This window comes from Hemicordylus capensis, chromosome 3, assembly GCF_027244095.1.
Source record: "Hemicordylus capensis ecotype Gifberg chromosome 3, rHemCap1.1.pri, whole genome shotgun sequence".
In the NCBI taxonomy this organism is placed as follows: domain Eukaryota; kingdom Metazoa; phylum Chordata; class Lepidosauria; order Squamata; family Cordylidae; genus Hemicordylus; species Hemicordylus capensis.
In genome coordinates, this window is record NC_069659.1 from 233824420 (window position 1) to 233851778 (window position 27359).

The 27359-nt window shown below is 45.3% G+C and overlaps 1 protein-coding gene across 3 annotated transcripts in view; it reads right to left on the bottom strand.

Annotated features, from left to right (window-relative positions):
• UNC5B (unc-5 netrin receptor B) overlaps positions 1–27359 on the bottom strand; it is a 239099-nt gene that overhangs the window by 103176 nt on the left and 108564 nt on the right. The window contains exon 2 of one of the 3 annotated variants that reach the window (XM_053311248.1): positions 23027–23065. The exons of 1 other annotated variant lie outside the window; for it this stretch is intronic. In XM_053311248.1, coding sequence (XP_053167223.1) covers positions 23027–23065 — 39 coding nt within the window. Of the gene's footprint in view, positions 1–19490; positions 19589–23026; positions 23066–27359 lie in introns of those variants that run through there. One more of the 3 variants, XM_053311250.1, reaches the window with a different exon arrangement.

A 27359-nucleotide genomic window follows, 5' to 3' on the forward strand; every position in this document is an offset into this window, starting at 1 on the left:
TGCCTGCGCAGTTAAGTCCAAATAGCAGGCCCAAGCGTCGCTCTGAATTCTGTCGCCATGTGCCCCGCCGCCACCGTGGGGGAGGGTAGGGAAGGACACCCACACCCCCGCAGCCATCTCCTTGGCCACATGGCGGCTGGAATTTAGGGGGGGAGGGGAAATAGCCCCGGGGGCATCTCCTCAGCTGTGCGGTGACTGTAATGGGGGGTGGCGTCGATGAGGTAGGAGGCAGCGATGGACAGTGGCCCCACGAGGGAGTCCAGTGGCAGGGGCGGGCAAAAATAGTAGGCATGGAGGGAGCCCGGTGGGGAGAGAAAGCGTTGCCGAGGGATGGGGAGGGAAAGCTGTTAGTGGCGGGAGGAGAACAGGGACCTCTGGAACAACAGGGAGCGGACTCTCTCTCACCAAGATTGCTCCATTCATTCTCTCTCTCACACACACACACCAAGACTGCTCCATTCTCTCTCTCTCTCTCTCTCTCTCTCTCTCTCTCCCCCCCACCAAGACTGCTCCATTCTCTCTCTCTCTCTCTCTCCCCCACCAAGACTGCTCCATTCTCTCTCTCTCTCTCCCTCCCTCCCACCAAGACTGCTCCTTTCTCTCTCCCTCCCACCAAGACTGCTCCATTCTCTCTCTCTCTTCCCCTCTCTTCCAAGACTGCTCCATTCTCTCTCCCTCTCTCTCTCTCCCTCTCTCAAGCCAAGCCTCTTGCTGCATCCTTTCCATCTTTCTTTCCCCTTCTCCCTTCTTTTCCAAAATTATGAGAAGAGCTTCTCATATTTTTTTTTCTTTAAAAGTGTTCCATGTTATGTGTGATGATTTGGCAGAGGTGGAAAGGAAGAACAATGCATTTTATTATGTATTTTGTACAGATTGTATAATATTTATATTATTAGAATGAATTTTAATTCAACTTATTTCATATTAATTTAATCAATCTTGGCCTGCCAGAACATCAAATGTTAAATATTGATTAAATTCATTTTTAATTCATTTCACTTTAATTTGGTTGGTTGATTGATTGATATTAAGTGTTACTCTAATAATCAGCACCCTAAGAATTGACCTCGGCCCCCATGAACCAAGTCACGGTTGGTTTCGGCCCACCAGGTCATTTGAGTTGTGCAGGCCCGCCTTACACCATTCATAAGACACAAGCTTTTATCTCCATGAGCAATAAATAATGTGTGAAATTGCCAAAGGATGACCACCCTATTCAGAGAGTTTCCCATTGTCCCAGGAAAACTTATCCACCAGGCCCTGAGACATGTTTCTTTCAAGGGAGATCATTTAATGCTCATTAAGGATTCACAGAATGTTGACATCAAAGGGCAATGCACTTGTGCCCAGCCTCTGCAGGCTGTGCGGGGAGGGGGGGTTCCACAGGTTGAGGTTAGATTTGTATGACTGCGGCACTTTGCTAGATGCAAGTTGACATGGATTGATAGCTCTGTTGAAAGAAGAGGCACAATGGAATAACCCCTGCTTTTCATAATGAGAACTGGATGGTAACAGAAACTCATGTGATCTTAACTTACCTAGTCCTTTACATCTGGCAAGGACTTCCTTTTTGTTTCCCAGCAGAGAGAGAAACAACCCCACTGGTAAAAAATATTCACAATCTCTTCCCACCCCAACTGAAAGATATGGAGGCTGTTCTCACGACCAGCCAACCCTACCTGGGCTGCCAAAGGCAGGAGTTAGACTGGTCTTGAGAAGTGGTGGGATCCTCGCAGATCCCTCCGCTCCCCAGTCACCTAACCCCTTTAACAAACCCGGCTACTGGGTATCGTGTGACTTCTTGGGTTGTGTGCCCATAGAGCAACCGCCTGACACATAGAGCAACTGCCTGACAGGGCTGCTCCGTGCTTCACAGATGAGGCACGGCAAAGAGAACCTGCTTGGTCATCTGGGGGGAAGATAAGGCCAAAGTAGTCTTCCCCACTGTGCCCGCCCAGGGCAATCGTGTGACTCGCCCCATTATGTACTGTATGTACCCTCAACAAGGGATGTTGCTGAATACTAGCAGGTTGGCTCATGTGACTCCACTATCAGTGTTCAGAGTAGCTACAATACTGCACACTGCCAAGCAGTTTAAATCCTTCATTGGATTTAAGCAGCCTTATCATGTAGCACTGTTTTGAGGCACCCAGCATGATCCTCACAGCACATTTACTCACAGAAATATATTCAGTGTGACTTACTTCCTAGTGGGTGCACTTTGGATTGCAGCCAGAGTTCTTTCTCAATGCAACTTGCAAAGCAAAGTGTTCCAGCTTGCTCTCCATCAGCATTCAGTGATGTTTCCCCCATTGTGTTTGGGATATGGTATCCAAGTTTACGCTTGTGAATGCCTATATATGAATACATAAATCAGAAGCTGCTCCAATTCAAGAACTACTTGCCACAATTCATGTCTCTACAGGCAAGAAAACAACCCTCCACTTAGGGTTGGCTCAACTGTTCAAAAAGCCACTTCATTACAGAAGTGGAGCTTAGAGCTACAGAGAGACAAACAAGCCAATCCTCTCCCTGTCCTAGAGTCCCAGCACTGTAGAAAATCTGGATCATTCACATGGTGATTCATGTCTCTGCCAGACTTGCATTCAGAAAGCCTTGTGGGGAGGCACCATACAGGGGAAAGGCAGCAGCCACAGCCGCGTTTGTTGGGGAGCCAGACCTCTCCAATGGCTCATCCTGACAAAACCCAGCTTTGCCGGAGATAGTGGTGGGTGAATGGGCAAAACAACCAGGACGTGGCTGTTTGTGTGCAAGACGCTTGACTCTTTTCATTGATGACAAGGAGCTGCAAAAGGCTGATGCAAGTTGGAAACAGTCGATGAAACAGAGACACAGAGGATATAATGGGGCCCTGTCAGCAGCCTCCTGGGACGGCTGCTGTTACTTTCTAGCCGCAGTTTGCAGTTTGCTGATGTAATCCCTGGTCCTCATTAACTCAGTGTGGGAGTACATTAACCTCTTTTTCTAAAGTGAGGAGTGGGAGGGCATGGGGGCCCAACAGTGTCTACCAGGGTAAACAGACAGGACAGCATGACAGGAAAACAGCAGCAGCGAGGCTGGGAGTTTGGTCTGCCAGACTGAACCGCATGTGTGAAGCAACTGGTGAGCTCCCAGTGGATGAGAATTAAGAAGAGGGAACAATGCACAGGAAACAGGAATGATCAGAACAACTCTGTTTTCAGGGCCAGGCTGAAAGTGCATGAAAGAGCTGAAGGAAGGAATAATGCTTAGAGCTGCCCACATACGTATTTATACCATTTGTCACCATAGCACCTGAGATACCTTGGTGTATATACACTGTGCCAATTCCCAATGCTCTCATGGTCTCCGTATTTAACAGACAAGCTACCGAGAGGAGTTAAGCTGGAAACTGAGTTGAGTGTGTTTCCAAGGACAGTCCTCCGCTTTCTGTCTTGTTCCCGGTAAGCTACACAAAAGGGCTCAACACACAAACAGGGGTAAAAATAAAAGTACCAATAAGACACCACTTAAGCTTACACTGATATGTTAGCAGAACCCTAGGAAAGGAGTTTTATTCCTTTTCTAATGTCTTTCCATAGCATGAATAATTATATAGCATTATAGCATTCAGTGATGCTGGGATGAATCAAAACATTTGATTGACTTAAAATTGGTCATAAAAGGCATTTAAAAACAGACTGAGGCCAGAATGAGATTGCTGCTCTGGGCTGGATCTACAGACGTACAGATCAATCTGCAACCAATGTGGGTGTCCTAACATTGCTAATCTATGCGCTGATAAGTCCAATAAGAGTCTTAAAATGTAGAATTCCCCCCCCCCAAAAAAACCAACGTTTGGTAGGATGAGCAGATGTGTGTTTTAATGTCCCCATCTCCTTTTTTCAGCTCTGAGGGCAAATTCCCATGATCATATAGTGACTTTTGTCAGTCACCCTACTGACTTTTGTTAGTCATCTACATGGAATGGGATTGCACAGAGTCCAACTAGCATTTTTTTTCCACAGGGTGTTACATTTTCAGAGGCATCAGAACACCAAATTAATTTCAAGCATCTTGGTTCACAAGCCACACCCAACAGGGGAAAAACACACAATAGTGGGGGGTGGGGGGGGAAGTCATGTGAATCCACCACAATAATAGCCATCAGGCATGTTCTCCTTGGGAACTGCTACTGAAATCAGATTTTTGTTAACCAATAATGAAAGAGAGGAACAGACTTTCACTAGACTCCTCAATCCTACACCTGCCCAAGAATTCTAAGAACCTCATCACTGTTGTGTTCTTGTCAATGCTTCAAAGCTCTCCAAAGCTAGGGAATATAACAGGACAAGATGTCCCATGTCTCAGCGGAAGGAGACAAAGGCAATCCTTTTCAGGAGGTGAGAATAACAGAAAACTTGAAATGGTTATTTTTAAGTCACTTATTTATAGTATTATCTATGATGTATATTAAATAATCCCCCATTTATATACATGCTACTTTACGGAGCAACATGAGCCAAAAGAAAGACTCCTGCTGCCCTGAGAAATATACAGTCACAATTTCTGCAGATGGGCGAGACAACAGAAGTAATTTATATAGAGACCTGAAGTAGCACTAAAGCAGTGGGTAGAATTTATCAACACCTTGTCCAGAAACACTGCCTGAAGTCCTTTTGGAGAATCAAATTCTGAAACAATTCTAAAAGTCCGCACAAGTTTGGAACAGAGAAAAGGGCTCTCAGAACACACACACACACACTACCCTTGCTGGTGAGGGTTTTTCTGTTTGTTTCACATTTTAAAAATGCTGTATTTGCATAGCCAGTTAATTGAGTACCAGCAAACATGAGACAGGCTTGATGCAGCACAAAACCACCACGTGCTCCACTTTGCCAATTTATCACAAACACAACCTGCAGCACTTCTATGCTACCAGCTATAGTCCCACGCAATGCAATGCATTTATGGGAGAATTAATTAAAGTTTGCAGAGCACCTTAAGGACCTTAGATAAAAGGTGTCCTGCAGCTGCAAGACAAATTATTGTTGTTATTGGTTCAGTCTTATTTATTTATTTTCTTTTGCAGGTATGCCTAGCTCACATGCACCAGAGTAATTCAGTAAGAAGCAAAAAAGAAGAGGGAAAAGAATGCCAGATGAGAAAATAGAACCTGCAGGCAGGTCCTAAACAAGTACAGCTACTATAGCAAGATATTTCTGATACACTATGATAAAATATTCTGAAACTTCACTCCCTTCAGGTGAATATATTTTATATTTAGTAAAAATCAGATAGAGCAGCACAGAGGAAGCTTTGTTCAGAAACGTGGAATGATTGATAAAAACACACGATATTGTAAGCATCAGATACCATTACGCACTCACTAAAAATATCACATGTCCTTATCTTCAAGACTAACTCATTCAGTATACTGAAGAATGCTCTCTATTGTAAACACTACCATATTTGATTTAAGGTTGAAGCATGACGCTCTGTCCCCAAGAGTACATAGTTCCTAGCAAATTGGCGAGTTTGCTTCCATCAGTTGCCCCCTTTCCTGAAGTTCCTGGGTGTTGTTTTTCTCTTCCTGTCAAACAGAGAACCATTCCCTGTGGTTACTTCTTCCTGTTATCTGACAAACTCTGAGGTAGATCTAGTTACATGCCTCCATTTTCTCCAAGGAGGGTGATGCACTCATCCTTTTAACAGGAGCTCAGTGCAGTTGTAATGCTACTGATCCCTTAACCATGGTTAAGAGATCAGAAGTGGGCTGTGGACTTGTCAATTCCCTTCCCTTGCCTCCTTCCCTCTCCGCAGGAGTGCTGCAAGACTGGAGCCAGCCCTGGGACAAAAAGTGAAGATGGGCCCCACCCTGCTTCTTCTGCAGAGGGGTGCAAGGGCAGGGGAGGAAAGAACAAGCTGTCACCCTCATCTTAATCAACTTTGAAAAACTGTGCCAAAGAGAGATGGAGGGCGAGAGAGGAGGGAGTGTGCGAGAGCCTGTCCCCCCTTCCAGTCTCTTAATTGTGTCTGAAAGTTCAAAAGCACCTGCACTAGGCTAAGGCATAGTAGAATTTACTTTCCCCACCACATGTCTTCTCTCAGGAATAATTTTCCTTAAGTTTGAAAAAGAGGACCTAAACTATTTTTTAAAGACACTGAGGGTACTCTCAAGGTGGCTAGCCCGCCTAAAACACCCTCCCCTTAAACGAGGTTATCGAAGTGGGTGCTCTGTTAACCTTGTTTTCCTGATTGTGTGCCACCACGGCATGTGGCAACACATGAATAAGCCCCCGGCCGGGAGGCTACAAGCAGCCTCCCAGTATTGGGGCTCCCCCCAGGATGTTCTGTGCACTCGCACGGCACATCTTGGGACTTCCCCACAGCCCCCACTGGCTCCATGGTAGAGTGTGTGGCTGGCCGATCCAGCCACCCAGGGCTGCAAGCCTGATCATCTGCAGGGAGAGCGGGCTAAGCCCGCTAGCCCCAAAGAACCCTCCCAGGCTCTATACACAGATCGTGTGTAGAGTCTCACTGAGGTTGTTCTCACGTGCAACCTAACCTAGGCTCTGAAATCCCAGCCTGGGTTAGGTTGTGTGTGACAACTGCCAGGACTGATCCCGGTGGGACAGTGCCACCTACATAGGTGGATTAAGCCTTCTGCAGCCAAGGATTTGCTGCCCCTTTTTGGGCAGCCGCCAGCCTGCAAAGAGGGTGGAGCCCTGGGAAAGCCACCCCTTTTTCTTTGTGAAAACTGCCGCTCTGTGGTGGGACAGCGGCAGCCGTAGCAAGTGGGGGAACCCCACCACCCCCTTTAAAATGCCACTGTCTGTGCAGTGCCAGCAGGATGGAGCTGCAGCGGAGAGAGTGGTGGTGGGGCGAGGGGAAAGCCCCCCCCTTTAGAAATACCCGCTGCTGCGTGGAGGAATGGAGTGGCAAGGGCAGTGAGGGAGAGCTCCTTCTAGCTCCCCTCCTCCCTCCGAAATGACTGCACACCCTGCCATAAAGAGGGCACATTCTGCACAAATGGGGAGGTGTGCTGCTAGCTGGCCATCAGAGGTGGCAGCAACCCAGGCTGGCCCCACAAAGCCCCAATCGTGGGAAGGGCCTGGGACAGCTAAGGAGGGAACTGGGTCCAGGGCACAAGACACACCCATCCCCTCTTCACGCTGCTCCCCAACAGGCACGCCTCCTGGCAACACGATGGAAAGGGGGCCACCCCAAGATGGACAGGCCCACCAGCTGCTGCACCCACCGCTGCCACCACCACCATGGCCTGCTCAGCTCACACACACCCCCCAAAGATCAGCGTGGCATGGCAGCGGCGGGGTGGACACGGGGTGGCAGCAGGCTGCTTGGAGAGGCCCCTGGGACATTTGGAGGCCCCCACACACTGTGAGGCCATGGACCAGAGCCCCAAGGTCCAGGGATAACAGTGTCTCTGTACACATGTACCACCATTATCCAAGGTCCATCTAGTGATGGCATGCGAGATGGCCTTATCTACAGTGGCCCCCCAATATAGAATGCCCTTCCTTAGAATATCCAGCTCCCTTGGAATATCCACTTTCCTCCCTCTTGACTTTCTGTTGTCTTTTGAAGACTCATTTGTTTCAGCGGGTCCCTCCACAGTGGTTTTTAAATCCTGGAATAGGTTTTTAAATATTTTTAACTCTTATGTTGTCCTGGTGTAAGTTTATTTGTTGTTTTTGTTATCTTCACTTTTTAAAAATTGAGTTGTGTAAATTAAAACAAACTTGAAAGTTTAAGTGAAAGATGCATATAAATTGTTTAAATAAACAAACAAACAAACAAATAATAAAATAAAATAAAATAAGTAAGTAAAGGCAGTTTTCCAGCCTTATAGCTTGAGGGAACCCGTAACTGAGAATTCCTAGTAGAACCTGCCCCCAATAATTCCCCCCACCTTCTGCTGGCCTATAAGGCAGTCATGATTTCTATTCCCAGTGGGGGGAAACATCATTATGCACATTACCTTCCCTAATATGCAAAGTCATCCCTGTAAAGTGTTTGTTCCCAGTTCTGTGTGAATGGCACCATGACTGCCCTTTCATTTAGCACATGCTTTGCAGAAGTCAGTATTCTGTGGCCTTTGCAATCTGGCAAATACTGTATATGTTAACTTCCCATTGACTGAAGTCTCAAGAATAAGAACATTTTGGTAAGATAGTCTAAGATAATGGCAATTGTGTTACACATGGTAAAGGATCTGCCATCATAATAATAATGTTATAGTCCCAAACTTGCCATGCTGCAGACTCTTCGCATAACTTAGGTATGGAAACACTTCCTGGGTATTAGGCCTGTATAGGATCGAAGGCTTGCTTTGTGACTCTGGGCTCCAATTAACTGGGAATCAAGCAACTGCTTGTCTGCTTTTTTACACATGAACTGTTTTCTGGCTTCCAAGACCTAAGAGTAGCAGATCCCTTCCCCTTGCCCTCTCCTCCCTTCCTTTTTCTCCCTCCCTTCAGCAAATGCTGTAATTACACAGCATTCCTTCCAGGCTCCGGTAATGAGGGGGTGCTTTGAGCCAGCAGTAATTATACAGTTTTAAAATAAGCAGATTCTTCTCCAAGCAAAATTAAAAGTCTGCAGACGGACTCCCTTGCTGTGCACCTTTATTAAACAGGGACTGAGATGCCGAGGAAAAAAAATAGAAAAAGGGAAGGGAAGTCTACACAAAGACAAAGAGAAGAAACTTTGTCAGCTACGCAGGGTGGGATCTGGGGCTTAGCAGTGCCAGCTTGCATGGCAGTTATTTTATTGGGTTGAGATGCCCCCCACCCCCGATCTCACTTACTTTAAGAGTTTAATGCTGAGCTAAGCAAAGTCTAGATGGAGAATAAAAACTGCAGCAGACCTGATTGGAGGTGGGCTTACTGTATCATATTCTCTCCTCTCTTGCAACAGGCTTTTGCCTCTGTAAAGATTGTCCTAAACCCAGAGTCTCCAAAAGGAATGAGAATGGAAGGGGTTCAGAAAAGAAATGAAAATGGATGATACATAAACAAGTAAGTACTGCAGGACTCTCTCCCTGCTCAACAGAAAGCAGAAAAGTAGAAGCACGTCTTGATTTTGAGAGTTTACTGTCCTCAACTCAATTCACTTAACTATTATATTATTTCATGTTTAAGGGCAATCTCATTCCCACTGTGACATAATAAAAACAGATCCACTGGCAAGCAAACCCCACGCTCAGCAACTCCAACTATTTCATTTCCTTTGGCATTCACCTTTCCACAATCAGTGCATTGTGTTTAATTCAGGTTAGAAGAGGCCAATAATACTTTCCAGAATCTCAAACATCCTTGCCCTGCCTTTTCCTCTTCCCTTCCCACTTGCCTCCCACCCCTGAGGACTACCTCTGTAGCACTCTGAGTTTCTCTCATGTGCCTTCAGGTATTTGACTAAGTCAAATGCAATACACTGGGGAGAGAATTCTGCTTCCGGCTGAACCTTTTCCCATGATGCCACTCTTCTGGAACCAAGAAGTAATTTGCAAGCAATGAAGAGGAGACAGAAAAACACTTGACTATGTGAATACTAATAAGAACAGTTCCTCATGTAAACAGCCTAAACTGTAGTAACACAACGCACAATGACTGAAATCCTTAAACTGTCGAATTACTGATTTTTAGGGATGTGCCAAAACACGATTCAGAAGCGATTCGTGGGACACCTCCAAAAATGAGGGCTGCCCCTCCTTTAAAGCGGAGGAGAACAGGTCTATACCTGCTCCTCCTCTGATAGCCACCATTGCTGTACTTCTAGTACTCCCCCCAGGATTAACTGCAGGGCATCTCCCATCTGCCCCTGCATCCAACGCCAGCACGCACATGGTCTCTGCAGATACACATCCCTCTTGCCGCTGGGTTAAATGGCGTCCCCCTGACCTGCCGCTATTTCCGGCAGCAAACCAGTGGGAAGGAGCGGCTGCACTGAGTGCAGTGGCTGCTCTAAGGAGAGGACTGGGCTCCCTACTTGTACTGGTTAAAGACAGACTGCACATGCGATCCCTCTACCTTTTTCTGATGTTCACAGAATGAGTTTGTTACTGGCAATGGCCATTTGTGACACACCCACTCCAGCCCATTCTCCAGGATGGATAGATGGATTTATTTATATACCGCCCTATATGAAGTAGTCACCTAATGGAACAGCGGGGAAATGACTTGACTAGCAAGCCAGAGGTTACTGGTTCAAATTCCTGCTGGTATGTTTACACCTATATTAGGCAGCAGCAATATAGGAAGATGCTGAAAGGCATCAGCTCATACTGCGCAGGCGACAGCAATGGTAAACCCCTCCTGTATTCTACCAAAGACAAACACGGGGCTCTGTGGTCACCAGGAGTTGACACCGGCTCAATGGCACACTTTACCTTTACCTATATTAGAGCTCAGGGCAGTTTACAATCCAATCTAACAACAACCAAAATCTAAAAATCATATAAATAGATTCATATTACCATAAATAAAACATTAAAACATCATAAACTAAAAGCTTGATAAAGCAGGTGTGTTTTCAAAAGTTATTTTAAAATAACCAGAGATGGGGAGATACTGATTTCATTTGGCAGTGAGTTCCAGAGCCTCAGGGCAACTCTAGAGAAGGCTCAGTTTTGGGTCACCACCGAGCGACAACTGCAACCAGACCTCCCCTGATTATCTTAATAGTCCATGAGACATATGCGCCCCCCCCCCATTTCTCTGGGGACTTCTATTTTTTCCCCTTCCCCTAGACCTCCATCCCGATCCCATGTATGAGTGCTTATGGATGGATTGATAGGATGAGACTGCTAGGAATAGACTGAAATTACTTAGCATTTGTCCTTTCACCTTTTGGTAGTACTGTTCTATTTTTTGTACAAGTTGGGAAGGGAAGGCGGGGGCAGCCCCTTCTGCTGAATGCAAGCATGCTTGGTCTCAGCCAAACTTCATGAGAAGAACCATCCATCTAGAGTAGGATTAAATGACCCAAGAGAGTCTTCTTGTGTAATGAAGATGGGTTCTGCTCCAGAATGAACCACTCTCTCATGAGAATACCTGGCCATAGAGACATGCATGCAGGCAAGGAGGAGAGCCGGTCTTGTGGTAGCAAGCATGACTTGTCCCCTTAGCTAAGCAGGGTCCACCCTGGTAGCATATGAATGGGAGACTTGATGTGTGAACACTGTAAAATATGCCCCTCAGGGGATGGAGCCACTCTAGGAAGAGCAGAAGGTTCCAAGTTCCCTCCCTGGCATCTCCAAGATAGGGCTGAGAGAGATTCCTGCCTGCAACCTTGGAGGAACTGCTGCCAGTCTGTGTAGACAGTACTGAGCTAGATGGACCCATGGTCTGACTCAGCATATGGCAGCTTCATATGTTCCTATGTTCCAGGCTGGAGGGCTTTTACCGCCTGGCCTGGTTGACAGTTCCACCAAAGCCCTGGGAAGGGTCCCTCAGCAACATTCCTCCAGGTACTGGTGACTGCTGGGAATTGAGAGTATAAGCACCCCTTAAAAGAGTCTGGTCTCCTCACAACACATCTCCATGCTCGGTTTTGCTGCTCACAGTCGCCTGGCTAGTCAGGGTGCATTGTGATCCACAGGTATCCTGTCCCAATGTGCCCCACAGTGGCTAGTTTGCATTCACCGCAGCATCAGACCCAGCTGGTACTGATTATAGCCTGGGATGTAGGATTTATCCCCAGTCTCTCATCCCCTGATTACCCAACCTAGAACCACTCAAATACCCAAAGTGGCCCAGCCTACTTCGAAGCCTGGAAGGGTTGGGTGCAAGGGGGAAGGTGCGAAGTGAGTTATATTGTTAACCAGTGCTGCTGGGAGCCCCACAACAGCAGAGCCCCGGGAGCCCTAGAACAGCAGGGGCCCCTATAGTCGGAAGGTTTACCTCATGAGAGCGCAGTCAAATGGAGATCTAAAAGACATTAGTGTTTCTGTTTTCTCCAGTGGACTGGCCCTCCCATGAGAAGGCTACCCCACCCCACTCCCCATCCAGCAGACCAGCACGAGGACGAGAATGTGTTGGGTCTTTCTTACTGATTTGCCTGGGTCTGCAAGCCTGGTGACACCCCTGGTTACAGTGAACCAAACCCCAGGATCCTTTGACTATTCTATTCTCCCTCTTTTATTTAAAGCATGCTTTCCCCAATGGTATTCCATCCCTTTAACTGCAAGGACAGAGCATCCTTGTTGCCAAGCAGTGGCAGGAGGAGCAAGGGGATAGCAGAGGGTGGGGCATCAGCTCCAAAAGGCGCCAGCGAGAAATGTGGCTGCCCTAGAACTGGCGCATTTATGGGCTGCTCTGAGCCAGCTCTCTATGGCGGCGCGAGGAGCTTGCACACAAAATCCAGATTATATCGGTGGCAGAATTCAGATGACACCATGCTGCCTGCTAACCTCAGGTTTCAGCAGCGAAACTACACTACAAACAGAGGGTTCAAATTCTGGTTTCTTTGGGGAAATGGAGCCGTGGTTGGGCGATGAATCGGCTACTTCACACTTTCAGACAATCACAAACTCAAACCTCTAGAAACGTTTACCTCTGGTTTGGCGTTATGTCCAAATGGGGCCCTAGAGTCTCCTGATGAAACTGACCTTGTTTTGCTTTCCTCTTAGGCAGGAAGAAAAAAGCACTAGCTGTCTGAGAGCCTGTGTGTTAATGAATGGTGCATATTGATTAGGTATCATCTGCTGTGCCCTTTCCTCTCACCTTCTCCCCCCGCCCCAAGCCATTAGCTATTAACCTTCTAGTAGCAAAGAAACCTAACTATTCGTCTTGGCACCATGGGAGTCACCACACCCGAAAGCTGCCCAACAGCTTTAGTTTTACCCATTTTTTCCTCATGCTGCTCTGCCGCAAACAAGCCCTGCCTCAAACACAAAGGCATATGGCTTGAAGGGTACCTGTGGGGCTGTGGCTCCCAGATGTGCCTTACCTTTTTCACACTCAGCCCTAGGTGAGGGGGGGAATCACTTTCATGACACATGATGTGCTGCTTTCTGAAGAACCGTAACTCAAAGAGCCCTCATCCTTAACACACTGCAAGCAGCAGTAGAAAGAAGTGCAGATGCTCTGAAGTCCTACGACCTCCTCTTTTCACCTGAACTTTTCACCAGGTGAAAAGAGTATGTTTGTCATTGCACGGTGTATGACTGAGTACATTTCCAACAGGAGTATGGACAGTCTGCACAGATCTCCAATAGATGCTCATTTACAGGCAGATGAGTTCACCGTTCACAAATATGTGACTGTACAGATCATACTGGAGCGGGCTTTTGTAGTAGTTGTTTATTTTAAAACATGGAATTAGGAGGACAAAAGAAAAATCAGCATCCAATTCTAAAGTCTGCCAAGTTCTTCCATTGAAATCTCTCGAGACGGTGGTTCTCAGCTTCTCTTTCTCTTGGGATCTAGCCCAATGAGAAGCTTGCATGATGCATTCAACTGTTTCAGAAATCTTTGCAGCCAATGCACACATTACAGCTGCCGCATATTACAACATCTGTGGGACTTGCTAATGAGCTTGTCCTAGAAATTCCCCTACCCTGCTTGCATCCATTGGCATTGAAGTGCCTTCAAACATTTTCTCAGCACCCACCCCTTAACATCCTAAAGTGACACACTAGGTTCTAAGAGGCATTGAGACTTGGCAGACGGCATCCGTAGCAAGACCCTGGAGATTAAACTTGGCAGAAATCTGCACAGCTCAGAGACCATACCATGGCCTAGCTGCTACCGTTAAACACACACACACACACACACACGTCTTCCAAAAGACTGTTGCCTTCTCCTTGCAACAATGTCCTTCTAGGCCCCAATGTGCCAAGTCAAATTATTCTCTTTTTTTTTTTAAGTCACCTCTGCCTGCAGCTCTAATCTTCACTGTGTCCAGAGTTTCTAAAAGACATCAAAGGGCAATGCCAATATGATAACCAAAGGAACTCAAGTATATGGTCTCTCAAAGTTGAGGAAACGTAAGGAAAACATTCATCAGAAATTGTCATCTTTGGCACGTGTGCAAGTAAGAGAGCCAGTGTGGTATAGTGGTTAGACTGTTGGCCTAGGGCCAGGGAAACCCGAGTTCAAATCCCCATTCAGCCATGAGACTTGCTGGGTGACTCTGGGCCAGTCACGTATCTCTCAACCTAACCTACCTCACAGGGATGCTACAAGGATAAACATAACCATGTACACCGCTCAAGGGTCCTTGGATGTAAAATGAAATGTAAAACAAAACAAAACATGCTCTACTATGGGTTAATTTGGATGATGCTTTGTTTGCCCAGCCACTACATGCAGTGAGGCTGTGCGTATGCCATGAGCATGTACATTCTTCCCACTTCCCAGCATGCAGGGTCTCTTCTCCCCAACCGCATGTCAGGAACAGTTAATCTGAATTGCTCCTCTATGCTACTAGCTGAAACTAGTACTTCTTACACATGTAGAGCAGTGTTCCCTGTAACAAGGATTCCCAGGTATTGTTGACTACAACTCCCAGCATCCCTAACTGCATTGTCCTCTGGCTGGGATTGTGGGAGTTAGAGTAAGCACCATCTAGGAATCCCTGTTATAGGGAACACTGATGGAGAGGGGCAGTTCTTTTGAAACCTTCCCCCACGTGGTTAAGGAACGCACCAGGAGAGTGTTAAGACATTCAGGAAAGACACAGGCAGGCATTCTCATGGTGTGTTCCTCTTCTTAACTGCATGGGCTCGTCAGGGAACACACATTGTCAGGACCAACCCAACAATGAACAAACAACATACAGACCCGTGATTGACTCCTAAAGAATCTTTCCATGATCAATCCCCGCTTGCTGGCTCATACCCTTTACAACATACAAGTTTGCATTTGTTGGTTCACATCATCAAGTGTCAAAATGTTAAAGCATACACAGGGGCAGCACCAACTTGCTGGCGGCCCTGGGGGAAAGCTCTGCTCTGGGCCACCCAGAGCTTCCACCTGCCTGGTGCTTCTGCTCCCTGGTACTTCCCCCAGCACACCTCCCCAGCTTACCTGCATGGAGAGACAGGGGACCATGGTGGCAAGTGGGTGGGAGTGATGAGCAAACTGGTGGTTAGAAGACTCTTCACACTCCTGATTGCAAAGGCTGAATGCACTGGGAAGGCGGCGGTGATCGAGATGGGAACGCACCCCTTTACCACCCTTTACCTTGGTTAACTCTGAGTACAACAGGGCAGAAAAGGTTTTGGCTGGGTCCATGTTAAGATGAAATAAGCCTTCTTTGAACCTTGCCATGTAAGGCGACATCATTTCCTGCTTGAACAGCAACTCCTCACTCATTTGCCCTCAACATCCAATGTTCCAACTGCTCAAGCTATCAAAAGTGTCCCAACAAGACCCGACTCCTGCTCCAAACTCTCAGTGACTTTGCTGACTGCATAGCACGCCACAGACATTTTAACAAGGAAAGTTTGAATGTGGTATTCCTGTGGAGACGGACCCTCTCCTTCCACCCTCCTCACCTTCCCTGCTCCATCCCTCCACCCTCAAGTTTTATGTCTTGTCTTTTCTGCTGTCATCCAACATGCCTTGATGGGAATGATCTCCTTGTGTCTCAGTGCAGCATGTCTATTATAACATAAATATACATCTAGATGGCACCAGCAGGGAATAAAAGCCATCAATAAATCACCGCAATTGTACATTTCCACTACCAACACTATTGATAACATGAGCAACTGCAATGATAGTACAGAAGGTTTATCCCTGTAGGTGCTCTGCATCCAGGCTCTCTGGTGTGGTATAAATAGAACATGTGATAATAGGCAGCGCAATAGGTTGCCAGTGCTCCTGACTGCAATGGCTACCTCTGGCACATGGTTTCCCAAACTCCTGAGAGCCAAGGTGCATTTCTTTCCTAAAATTAAATCTGGAGAGATGCTTCACTCTTGCAGCTGGAAACGTTTCCTTTTGGAGTATGTATATGAGTAAGAATTAATCTCATTCTCACAGGAGCAACCTCCTACATTTCTGTACACATCACTTTCTGGGTAGAAGTTGCTCAGCATAGAGCAGTGACGTACACAGATATGCAACAGACAGGGGCTGTGCACATGAACAGCCCTACCTAGGTTAGAGCAGCCTAGAGCACCAGACCCCCAGGGGAATCACCCAGTGTACCACATTCCTTGCATCCTGGAGGCAAGGAAAACAAGACCTGGCCTTCAGAGATCTGAAATACATGTAGCAGTGTGGATTGTGTGGGCACATGGTGACACCCCGAAGAGGCAATTGTCGCTCATCAGTGGGGGGGGGAACCCTGCCTCTGCCCCGCCCTGCCACACTCCCCACCCTCTCCCTCGGTTGTGAGAATAGCCTTACAGTCTCCTCTGAGATTGGGAATTCTGCTGCATCAGGAATGATTGAATGACACTTGGAACAGAGCAGAATTACCTGCTCCCAGTAGAGGCTGACTGGAGTGAGACAAGGCTAGAGAGTGAATCTTACAGAGATATAGCAGACAGGCTCCTCTGTGAGTAGATACTCTGGACACAGGAACTTTTAGTTACAGGTTGAGTATCCCTTATCCGGACTGCTTGGGACCAGAAGTGTTCCAGATTTTGGACTTCTCCGGATCTTGGAATATTTGCATGATGAGGTATCTTGGGCATGGGATCCAAGTCTAAACACAAAAGTTTACTGTATTTTATTTTTTTATTTTCTCTCTCTAAGTCTCTCTACTCCACCCTGCTTCCTTGCTCCTACCTGCTTCCATTACGATCCTTTTAATTGCATGGCAAGACCCTCCAGAGTGCTTCACATACGAGTACTGAGGGGGTCTCTGGGCCGCCTGTGACACCACCGCAGAGCCCATGTTCACTGGCACCCTTTTTTCCCTGGCCGGAGGGAGGCCTCAAGAGCACGTGGACACCACCAATCAGCTGCTTGGTGGCATCCGGGAGCAGCAAAGGCTGCAGGCCTATTGTGGAGAAGGCGGGGAAGCGCGCCTCCGCTTCTGCTTTCCCCAGCTATCTCTCGTCGGCCACCAACAACAGAGAGACTGGCATACCTGAAACCCCCACTCGCCTAAGTAAGTTTTGACTGCATGTTTAAAAGCAGCAAAATTGGGAATCTGCGAGCGAATGAGTGGTGTCCAGATTTTGGAGCATTCCAGATTTCAGATGTCCGGATAAGGGATACACAACCTGTATGACAGCTGAAGTGGCGTAGTGGTTGGAGTGGGAAAACCTGGGTTCAGATCTCCACTCTGCCATGCAGCTCTGTGGATGACCTTGTGGCAGTCATTATCTCCAACCTCATAGGGTTGGTATGAGGATAAAATGAGGACACATCTGGGTTTTTAAAAATAAAATAAATGCTTGTTTTTAAAAGCCACCTACTCCTCTGGACAGGTAACGAATCCATGCCCCAAATACAGTCCTAAACTATCCTTGCTGCCCAAAACATAGAAGAATGATCAAAACCCAGATAGCTAATATATGAGGACCTATTCACACAACCATCTAGGCTTGTGGTCGCTGTCAGAAAAGTCTGTGTGTGCTGGATACTAGCTGGTGATGAGTTAGTTGCATCCATCCATTTCCATAAACAGAATCTGCCTTTCAGGGTGTGTTACCCAGTGCCTGAAAAGCAATTGCCATACCAAAATGTTGAATTCTGCATAGAGCAGTGGATGCATCTGACCAGTCCACTATGGGCTAAAAACCAAGCAGCACAGGCTTTTCAAGCACTTTTCCTGCAGCTATCGTGTGCCTAATGGTTGTATGAATGGGCCCTGAGAGGGGCATAAAAGTGACTGCGATGCCGCAGCATTCCTCCTGCACATTATTAAACAGCAAAGCTTGTTCAGCAACACAAACCAAATATTTCTGCAAACATCCAGGCTGCACTCTCCAAGACCGGAAGAAGCCCTTTTGTTTCTGAGCCCTTCATAACTGATCCATGGGATCAATTAATTCTAGAGGCTTTACATACCAAAAAAAGCACTTCAGGAGATTTAGATGGCCTCTTGGCCAACTATATATAATGGCTGAGTGGGTGCTACATCTCCTGAAGTGCTACTCATAGGGGAAGTGTTTGCAGAAGCTAGGCCTACCTGTAAATATTGTCTTTTAAGGGTGGCTTTAAGGAGGGACCTAGCTGATATTTGGTGCTGGTGAGTCTCAAGTACAACAGAACAAAACTGGGCTGAAAATCAAATAGCTTGCCTGAGAATCAGAGTTCAAGGGTGAACCATGGATTTCAAATATCAGTGTTCTGTGGAATAAAAGTATTTATTAAGAAAAAGACTGTGGAATTCCCAGAGTGTCCAAGTGATGACTGGGTCTTCTGGATACCAAGCATTAAAAAACAACAAACAAAAAACCCCACACCACACCACAGTGTAATGATGGCCTCTTTCTTTGCCTGATGCAAACACATCTCTCAACCAGCAGAGGTGGTTGGCCTCTGTGGTGGCCTCTCTTCCTCAACTGTCACCACAGAGCTATCGGGGGCCATCTTACTCTGAGAGGAGGAGAGACAGACACAGCCTGGGGAATTGCCAACATCCAGGTTTCAGCTGAAGCAGCCCTTCCAACTGCCACCACAAAACCTAGAACACCACAGGGCACCATCTTTCTCTGAAGGGAGCAAAGAAGAAACAGATACAGCCCATCAGATGACCTGATTTAAGAGCAGAACATGAAATATCCAGCCCAGAGTCTTTTTGTTGTTCACTGTTTCAGTTTTTTGTTTATACTTATTGTTTTAATGCTTTTATATGTAAGCCAACTGCAAGGTCTACCTCAAAAGCAGTATATAAATGCAACAAATAAATAAAAACACTCCCAAGCTCGAACCATGGTTAAGATACAAGGAGCAGGCTGCAGAATCGCCTGAACCCTGGGAGCCATAGGGTTAACCATGGTTTAGGTCACTGTGGATGTAATCTTTAATCATGGTTGTGTTTGTTCAGGGAAGGATTTGTATTTAAAAGCCTGAAGGAGATTGGGAGGGGGCTGCAGGAGAATGCACAATCTTTTAACCATTTATAGAGACTGGGAATATTGCACCTAGGCTAGTCTCAGTATGTGCCGTATATAAAATGTATATTAAGTCTCTTTGGATTATAGTACACAACACCAACTGATAAGATCTATATTCGATATGATACACAATTGTATATGAACTTCTGCATATTGTAAATAGAGAAACCGCTATCTGGCTCTATTTCTTCCCCACTTCCAAAGATGCAGACACCCAGACTCACACTCATCTCCGACTCTTGGGCTAAACCGCATTCCCTTCTCCTGACTGCCGTGTAAAGAGCTGGTTTCCGAGAGAGCTCCACTACACCACCAGCCCCCCCAATTGCACCTGCTGCTGAAAATCTCACGCCTGGATGTTATTGATGATGTTTTTGTTTGTTTGTGAGATGCTGGAAGAGGAGGGGGCGGATGAGAAAACCCAGACATTTCAAAAGAAAGGAAATCCACATTGAAAACCAACCTCTTTGCCTGCACTTCCCTGGCCATTCATTGCAAGCCAGCCACATCCTCCGATTCTCCATTTTTCTTTGGTGGGAAACCTTCCCCTGATGCAGCTCCCGCACCTTCCCACCCCCCTTAATGCTCTGTTGCCTGGATCCTGCTAAGTTTCCTCTGGGAGTTTCCTCAAATTGTTCAGGTCTGTGCTCACAGTGGGCGGCTGTTCCCTCCCTCCTTCTCACCCTCACTGGGAGCAGCTGGGCGATATGTGGCGTCTATGCTTTCACCATGTATTATTCACACTTACAAACAGGATCTGACTCCAGGCATTGCTTGTGCCACTGGATTACTTCCTAAACTAAACTGTAAAGAGATACCCTGTTGGCCTGGCCCTTTTATTATTTTGGACAGAAAAAGCTGGCAAGTTTTAATTGGTGATTTTCCAAATGATTACCTCGGTTCCCAGCTTGTAAAAGAAACATGTCTCTTTAAGCACTATTAATAATGCTACAGCAGCCAATCCTGAATGACTTACTTTCTCAAGTTTTCCGTAAGGACATTTCTTCCTTTTGACTTAAAAAAAAAAATGTTTGAAGGAAGGAGAGGAGTAAAGAAAAACATTATTTTTCTGTTTTTTCCCCTGAAGCATTTCCTCCAATGGTTTTTTATTTTATTTTTGTTTTTGGTATTCCCTGAACAACTGCCGATTGCTATGAAAGTGTTCCTTTCTCCTCCTGGAGTGTAGCTTTCCTGAGCACTTCTCAAGCACATTTTCAAACTGGCTTTTCAAAAAGGCTGCAACTGATGTTGCCATAAAACGGACTCTCTCTCTCTCTCTCTCTCTCACACACACACACACACACACACACACACACCAACCACTGTGAATTTGGAAGGGGAGAGGAAGTCAGATATTACTGGAAGAAATTAAGGCCATGAAAACCAGGACCCTGCAGACAGCATCCCCATCTGCAAAAGAGAAGCACATGCCAACAAGATAGGTTTGTGTGTGAATACACTCTGTCAGCACCTGGCACCATGGAAACAGCATATCCATTTGGACATTGCAGCAACAGCAGAGGGGGAAAGGAACAACATTCAAGATGGGATAGTGCCTGAATCAGATGACCTAAAAAGCTACTCATTTATTGGACACTGTTAAAACTCCAGAAACATCAGCTGCCCATGTGAAACAATGGCCTAGTTCACATATACATGTGTCTCCTCTGATTTCTCTCTGCACTGTACATGTGATGTGTGGGAGCTGATTGTGTGAACCAACTCCACTGAAAAGCAGTGCACTGGGGGCAGGGTTAGGAAATCTGGAAGTTCTCTCTGTGGTGATGTATTTGTGATTGTGATTTGCCTGTTCACACATTCAAATAATCAGCTGATGAACCTAAATATGTAAACCAGTCCTTGATGTTGGACAGCTGATTCTGTAAACTGTTGAAAAACACAGACCGTTTGAAGGACCGATGTGAAGTGATATGGCAGCTTCTACATCATTGTACCACTTGACTAATGTGAGAAGTCCTGGATCACATGGGAAGAATCCACAATGCAGCACTTTCCAGGTAAGCACTGCTTCTTTTTTAGGAGGACAACAAGCCCTCCTAAGGAAGGTTCTCTCTGTGACACAACTGCAATGGCCCATTCAACCTGCAAGTCCTCAGTCGATGTTGTAGTGAAGAACGTATGTGTGTGATCCAGCTTAAAGAACCTCTATTAAGAATACAGAACCAGGTAATATATTAAACATCTTTTAAGAGCAGCACATGCTTTGTCTGGACTGGTTTGTTTGTTGGTTTGTTTTAATTTAAAAAAAACATCAGGCAGTTATTTTTTAGTAGAACCAGCACACCAACAGGAGTTAACAGTCCATCATTTCCATTCTTCTTTAATAACAAACTTTTGTTTCATTCAAAACAAACAAAACAACAATATAAACAATATAAGGATTAAAATCCTTAAAAGAAAATGGGGAGGAAAGATTAAACTGATACTACAATATTGTTCAGAAAGGCAGAGCTGGATTAAAGCACATGGGAGCTTTTATGTTGAATTATATTAAAGAACCACTTACATCTGACCCAGAAAGCATACACATTCTACAATTGTCAGCATTCACATTTTTAAAAGGCAGGGACACACACACACACACACACACACACACACACACAGAGCCTGTCTAGTTCCCCATACTGTTCAGCCCTTTAAATTTTCTCAGTACAGACAATACTCTGCACTTCATGCATCCATATTTTACTTTTTCTCCACTTGGGAATATCCTCTCTGTTTCCTTGTTTTGTGATGAGGAAACAGCCACTGTGTTCTGAGAAAAAGTGCAGGGAATCTGAAAGAAGCTCCTTTGCCAGAAACTAGGTGTGCTCATGCTCACTCCTCCCCAGGGGCCCCCAATATGGTTGGGACCTTAGCCTGTAGGAATCTTTCATGTATATGTTTTGATTAAAGCAAAAATACAAAAGACCATATTGCACAGTACACATATATTTGCAAATCCATAATATTAAATACTGATATATAACTAATATATTCATGACATAGAGGTCATTCACACAATCAAAAACTGTGTTCTACCTGGATTTGGGAGCTCTGTGTGTTCCCAATTTTTGGTTGTGTGGAAGCAAGGCAGGAGGGGAAACCTAGATAGTTGTGTGGAAGCAAGGTAGGAGGGAAACCTGGGTAGCTTTTCCTCCCACCTTGCTTCCACACAATCACTTCTACCCAGGTTTTCCACTTACCTTGCTTCCAAACAACCAAAAACTGAGTGTACACACAGCTCCCAAACCCAGATAGAAAACAGTTTCTGATTGTGTGAATGACCTCCTTGTCTCCCTTCCACATCTAATATCCTGGCATACAATTGAATATACACAATAACAAGATAAAAAGCATTGAATATACAAGATATCAAGTACGTATTCATCCTAGATTCATCTCATCTCATTAAGAATAATGTGTATGGAAAGACACATTCTTGTGCATAATTATTCCAATACTGGACACACAAAAGCCACTTGCACACAGACTTCTGCTCTGTAGGATCCTTTTGTACCTAACTGTTAGGACAGTTCTTCAGGACACAGCGAAGGAGCATGAAGAGTTTAATTTGAAGATTAACTAGCCCAGTAAGCCAGCCCTCACTTGCACTGTGTCTTCAAAAATAGTGTGTGTCCAGTTTAATTAGAGTTGCTGGTTCCCTGGTTATATGCAACAGTATGAAACTTCACTTCTGCTCTTTATCTAATGCAAGTGAATATTTACACAAAATGGCTTATTTTGACTGCAACTTCCTCATGACTATCTGAAGCAACACAGAGACAGACAAGCGACAATCTACATGCTTCTACATGGATGTGCTGTCTGTGAAGGAAAAAAACAAGTGAAGCAATGCAAGTGAAGGGCAACATGTTTGAGGGAATCATGACTGAAAGACACGACGGAGGCCAAGTAAACAAGACACAGGAGTTATATTGAAGACTGAGGCCTTTCATAGAAATGACCTGCATTTTTAAAAATGGAAAATAAAGATACCTGTATTTTTGCCTCCATAGGGTCTAACAGCAACTTGGGCTGGAGGAGAAAGAGATATTTAGATTGTTAAAGATAGCACGGGTTAAACACATCCTCCCCACAATTCCATTGCTCTCGTCAGATTTGGAGCTTCCCCTCCCCATCACCACATTAAAGTGGAAACAAAAACTTCAGGAGATCCAATCATGGACCTCCCATATAACATGTAATTCAGCCCTCCAATTCCCAGGAGTACAAACATTTGAATTCCATTTAGAATACTTCATACAAAGACCTGGACTAACAGTTTTGAGTTCATGTGGAATGGTACTACTGGTCTGGGTAGTGAAACAAACAAGCCAACCACTACTAGCTCCGCCTCATTGTGAAAGGAACTCACAATGCCCTGTGAAAAACACGCCAAACCGTCTTCTTCTTAAAAGATGAACCCAGAAATGTAACCAAATTCTTGCTAATTCTTGTGTGACCACCACTATTCAACTCCACAGGAGTTCCACCTGTCTTTGAGCAAGAGCACCAAGCAACCTCCATTTGCAGTACACACAAGTGCAAGTTCGAGCTGGTATGAGCCATGCAAAATGCAACACCCCCCACCCCGTCACACACACCAAGGCCATAATCATGTCCTTTTATAGAGCACTCTGTACATAAAACAGCAGGAGCTGTTTTCTGCTTCCTAGAGGTGCACTGTAGGTAATGAAACTTTTGGAACACCATGCCTGCTAGGCTGAAACCACTTTGCAGGCTGTGACAGTTCTGTGAAATGACACTCTAGAGAATGATTGAGAATAGGAAATGCAGGCCTTGGCACTTACCCAGGGCATTGCAAGGTACAGGGCACTGCACACTGGCATGGCCATGTGGCATATGTGTTTGAAAGAAATGTCAGCTCACCTCCTTGTCACGCCATCATTGTTTTTGGTTTTTAAATGAAAATTTAATTAACCATCATTTATTTTGGCTCATTGATTTGAAAATATTTAATCTATATTGCTCTTTGTGAAAACTTCATCGCATTTTATGAGGTTAAGAACAAAACAGTGATAAGATAGTATAGTAGTGTAAACTAAAAATCCAACACATGCGGGCGGGTGGGGGGGGGAGCAGCACATTAAACACAACAAGAACCACCAAATTACAGAGTAAAGCACAGAAGCAGTTAGCTCTCAAAGGATCAGTCGAGACAAAAAACAAACAAAAAGGTCTTAACTGGCATTCCAAATGCAGGAAGGAGGAAGCTGAATTAACTTCACTTAGGAGAGAGTTACACTGATCAGGGTTGCTACAGAGAAGGCCCAGATCCTAGTGAGGCTAACTACTAGTCAGGCTTCCTCCTGAGATGGCCTCTGGAGCAGGGCTTCAGCAGAAGAATGCAAGTGTTGTAGGACAGGGACTCTGGGGAGCTCATATGGAAATAAACATTTCATAGATTAATCAGGGCCCAAGCCTCATTATGTTTTTCTGGTACTTTGAACATTAATAGGCATTCCAGCCCACAGTAATAAAACCAACATATGGAAACAGGGAGGAGAGCTGGTCTTGTGGTAGCAAGCATGACTTGTCCCCATAGCTGAGCAGGGTTTGCCCTGGTTGCATCTGAATGGGAGACTTGATGTGTGAGCCCTGCAAGATATTCCCCTCAGGGGATGAAGCCGCTCTGGGAAGAGCAGAAGGTTTCAAGTTCCCTCCTTGGCTTCTTCAAGATAGGGCTGAGAGAGATTCCTGCCTGCAACCTTGGAGAAGCCGCTGCCAGTCTGTGAAGACAAGACTGAGCTAGATAGACCAATGGTCTAACTCAGTATATGGCAGTTTCCTATGTTCCTATGTTCCTAAACGTAGAAGATCAAGAGGTGATGTTGAAACATATTGGTATCTTACCTTTAAACAGAGAGTGTAAACACACACGCACACACACACACTGAACTACAAAATAAAGCAAAGTTGCCTGTTGCAACTGGTCCCCTTGGATTATACCTGCACTTGGAACCTTTATGTTACTCTTGCAGATATTCTCTATGCAAAGGGAAGAAATAAGGTTGCCAGACTGCTTTTGCCCATCATTACTCCACATTGCATCAGTAGCTACAGCTCCCAGAAGGGAATGCTCTATGCTACCAAAACCATGCAAGGCTGATCCAAGGGATTTTCTAAGGGTGCTATTTCCCATCTCATATATCACAACTATACACAGAGAAGCTAGGAATGAAAAAAGACACAGGTCAGGAAAGAGGTGTTATCAGAGAACCTGTTGGACAGGGGGAACATTTGGGATCTGCTCAGAGGATTATACTAGTTATTATAGTGACATCCCACTCCCCAAATCTTTTGTTTAGAGCTCCCAAACTGAGGATTTATTCATATCTTATAAGAATTCGTGGGTAGATATATACTACATGTCAAGTGCCATTGCTCATAGCGTGTGGAAATATTTGATTGCATTTTATATTATTTCATTTTTGATTGTATAAAATGCCCTTAGTGGCTGCCCTGAACGTTTTAAGTTGTCAGAAATGTTAATGGCTGCAATGTGGGATAACCATTCCTGTCCTCCTTTATTTTTTAAAGCCCTCTATATGGATCCAGGATCAACCATAGTTGCCCCTGGTGTATACATGTGGTCAAAAAAGGATGTGCAAGACTCACACACTGTACGGAACATACTGAGTACAATATATTCAATATCCTGATGTATCCCTGTTATTCTTGTAACATGTAAAGAGGCTCTCAGAATCATGCTGTTCTCTAGAACCAAGCAATCAGGACAGATTTAAATGTTGCAGCCTTGAAATGTTGCAGCCCTGAACCACAAAAGAGTGCTTACTTATGGAATCTAAACAGTTCACATAGCAAAAATGGAAAAGGTGAGGTGTGCATTCACCGGTCAGTTTTGATATGGCATATCCTCTCCAACAAAGTGGTCAGATAGGATAATTAAAATAACAATTGACTTCATTTTATTTTCCATTATATTATCATCATATATCAACTTGTAGCAACTGTAATGGGTGAAATATAGGTGGACATTACTGATCTCCTTTACTGTATAGCAATACAGGAAGCTCTCAGTTATCATGGAGGCTACATTCTCGGCTACCACTGTAAATGCCAAAAACTGTGATTATTGAAACCTTGAAGATCTAATGAGTACTAAGGAGCCCAACCCCAGCATTCTCATAGATGCAAGATTTCAATCATAGTGGTTTCTGCATTCATGCCCCTACAATAATGGAAACCAGGTGTATATAGCCAAACCACAAATAACTGAAACCACAAAAAATGAAAAACGAGGGTCTCCTGTATTGCACTGTTCAAGGCAGGACTACTCTGAATGATTGTGGGCACTGGTGACCATGATAGTTACAGCTCCCTGAGCTCAACAGGATATTTTCCACCTCTGGTAACAGGCAAATTTCCCTTGTGTGTATAAGTCTATTCACTGGTCCATGGTAAGCGAGAGATCATGTGAAGGGACTATAGTTCAGCTGCTTTATATGCAGGATGCCCTAAATTCAATTACTGGAATTTCCAGGTAACCCTAATGGTGTAGCAGTGAAGTAACCTGCCTAGAGAGCAGGAGGCTGTTGGTTCAAATCCTTGCTGGTGTGTTTCCCAGAATATGGGGAACCCCTATATTGGGCAGCAGCAATATATGGCTCTGTGCTTGCCAGGAGTTGACACTGACCCGATGGCACAACCAACAGCCGACATCCTGGGTATGAACCTTGTCTGGAACCCTTGAGGTTCACAGTGAGTATACACAACACTGAGCTAACTGGACCAACAGTGTTTGGGCAAAGGCAGCTACATATGTTCATCTGCATAATACAGCTGTGCAAAGTGCATTCTTATTCTTGCCTTAAGACTGCAAGTGAGGAGTAGCCAGTTACCTGCCAGATTGGGTGGGAATATATCTACACTGTGGTGTTAGTGAAGAAGGAGGAAAAGGAAGAAGATGACGACAGCCATTTCTCATTTTAGTCAGGGATAACAAGAAAGAAAGTGTGGACCTGTTAGAACACACTTCTTATGAACAAAAAAAAAGTGTTGCAATTATTATTTTAAAAACTCAGAAAGCCAAGCTTCCCACTTGCATCCTAGAGCACTGCTAAGCCATCTGCTTGCATCTATTCACAGGACTGTCTCAGCGCCTGCCACTCTGGTGCTTCCCGTTATCTGTCTGTCTCCTCAGCTTGCTTACATGAGTCAAAATTAAAACTGATAAGCATGATAATGATGATGATGATGAGCAGGAGGAGGAGGAAAGAAGAGTCCGATGGCAGACACATTTTGACATACAAGCCCCATTTAGTGCTCTTACCTCCCACAGTACATT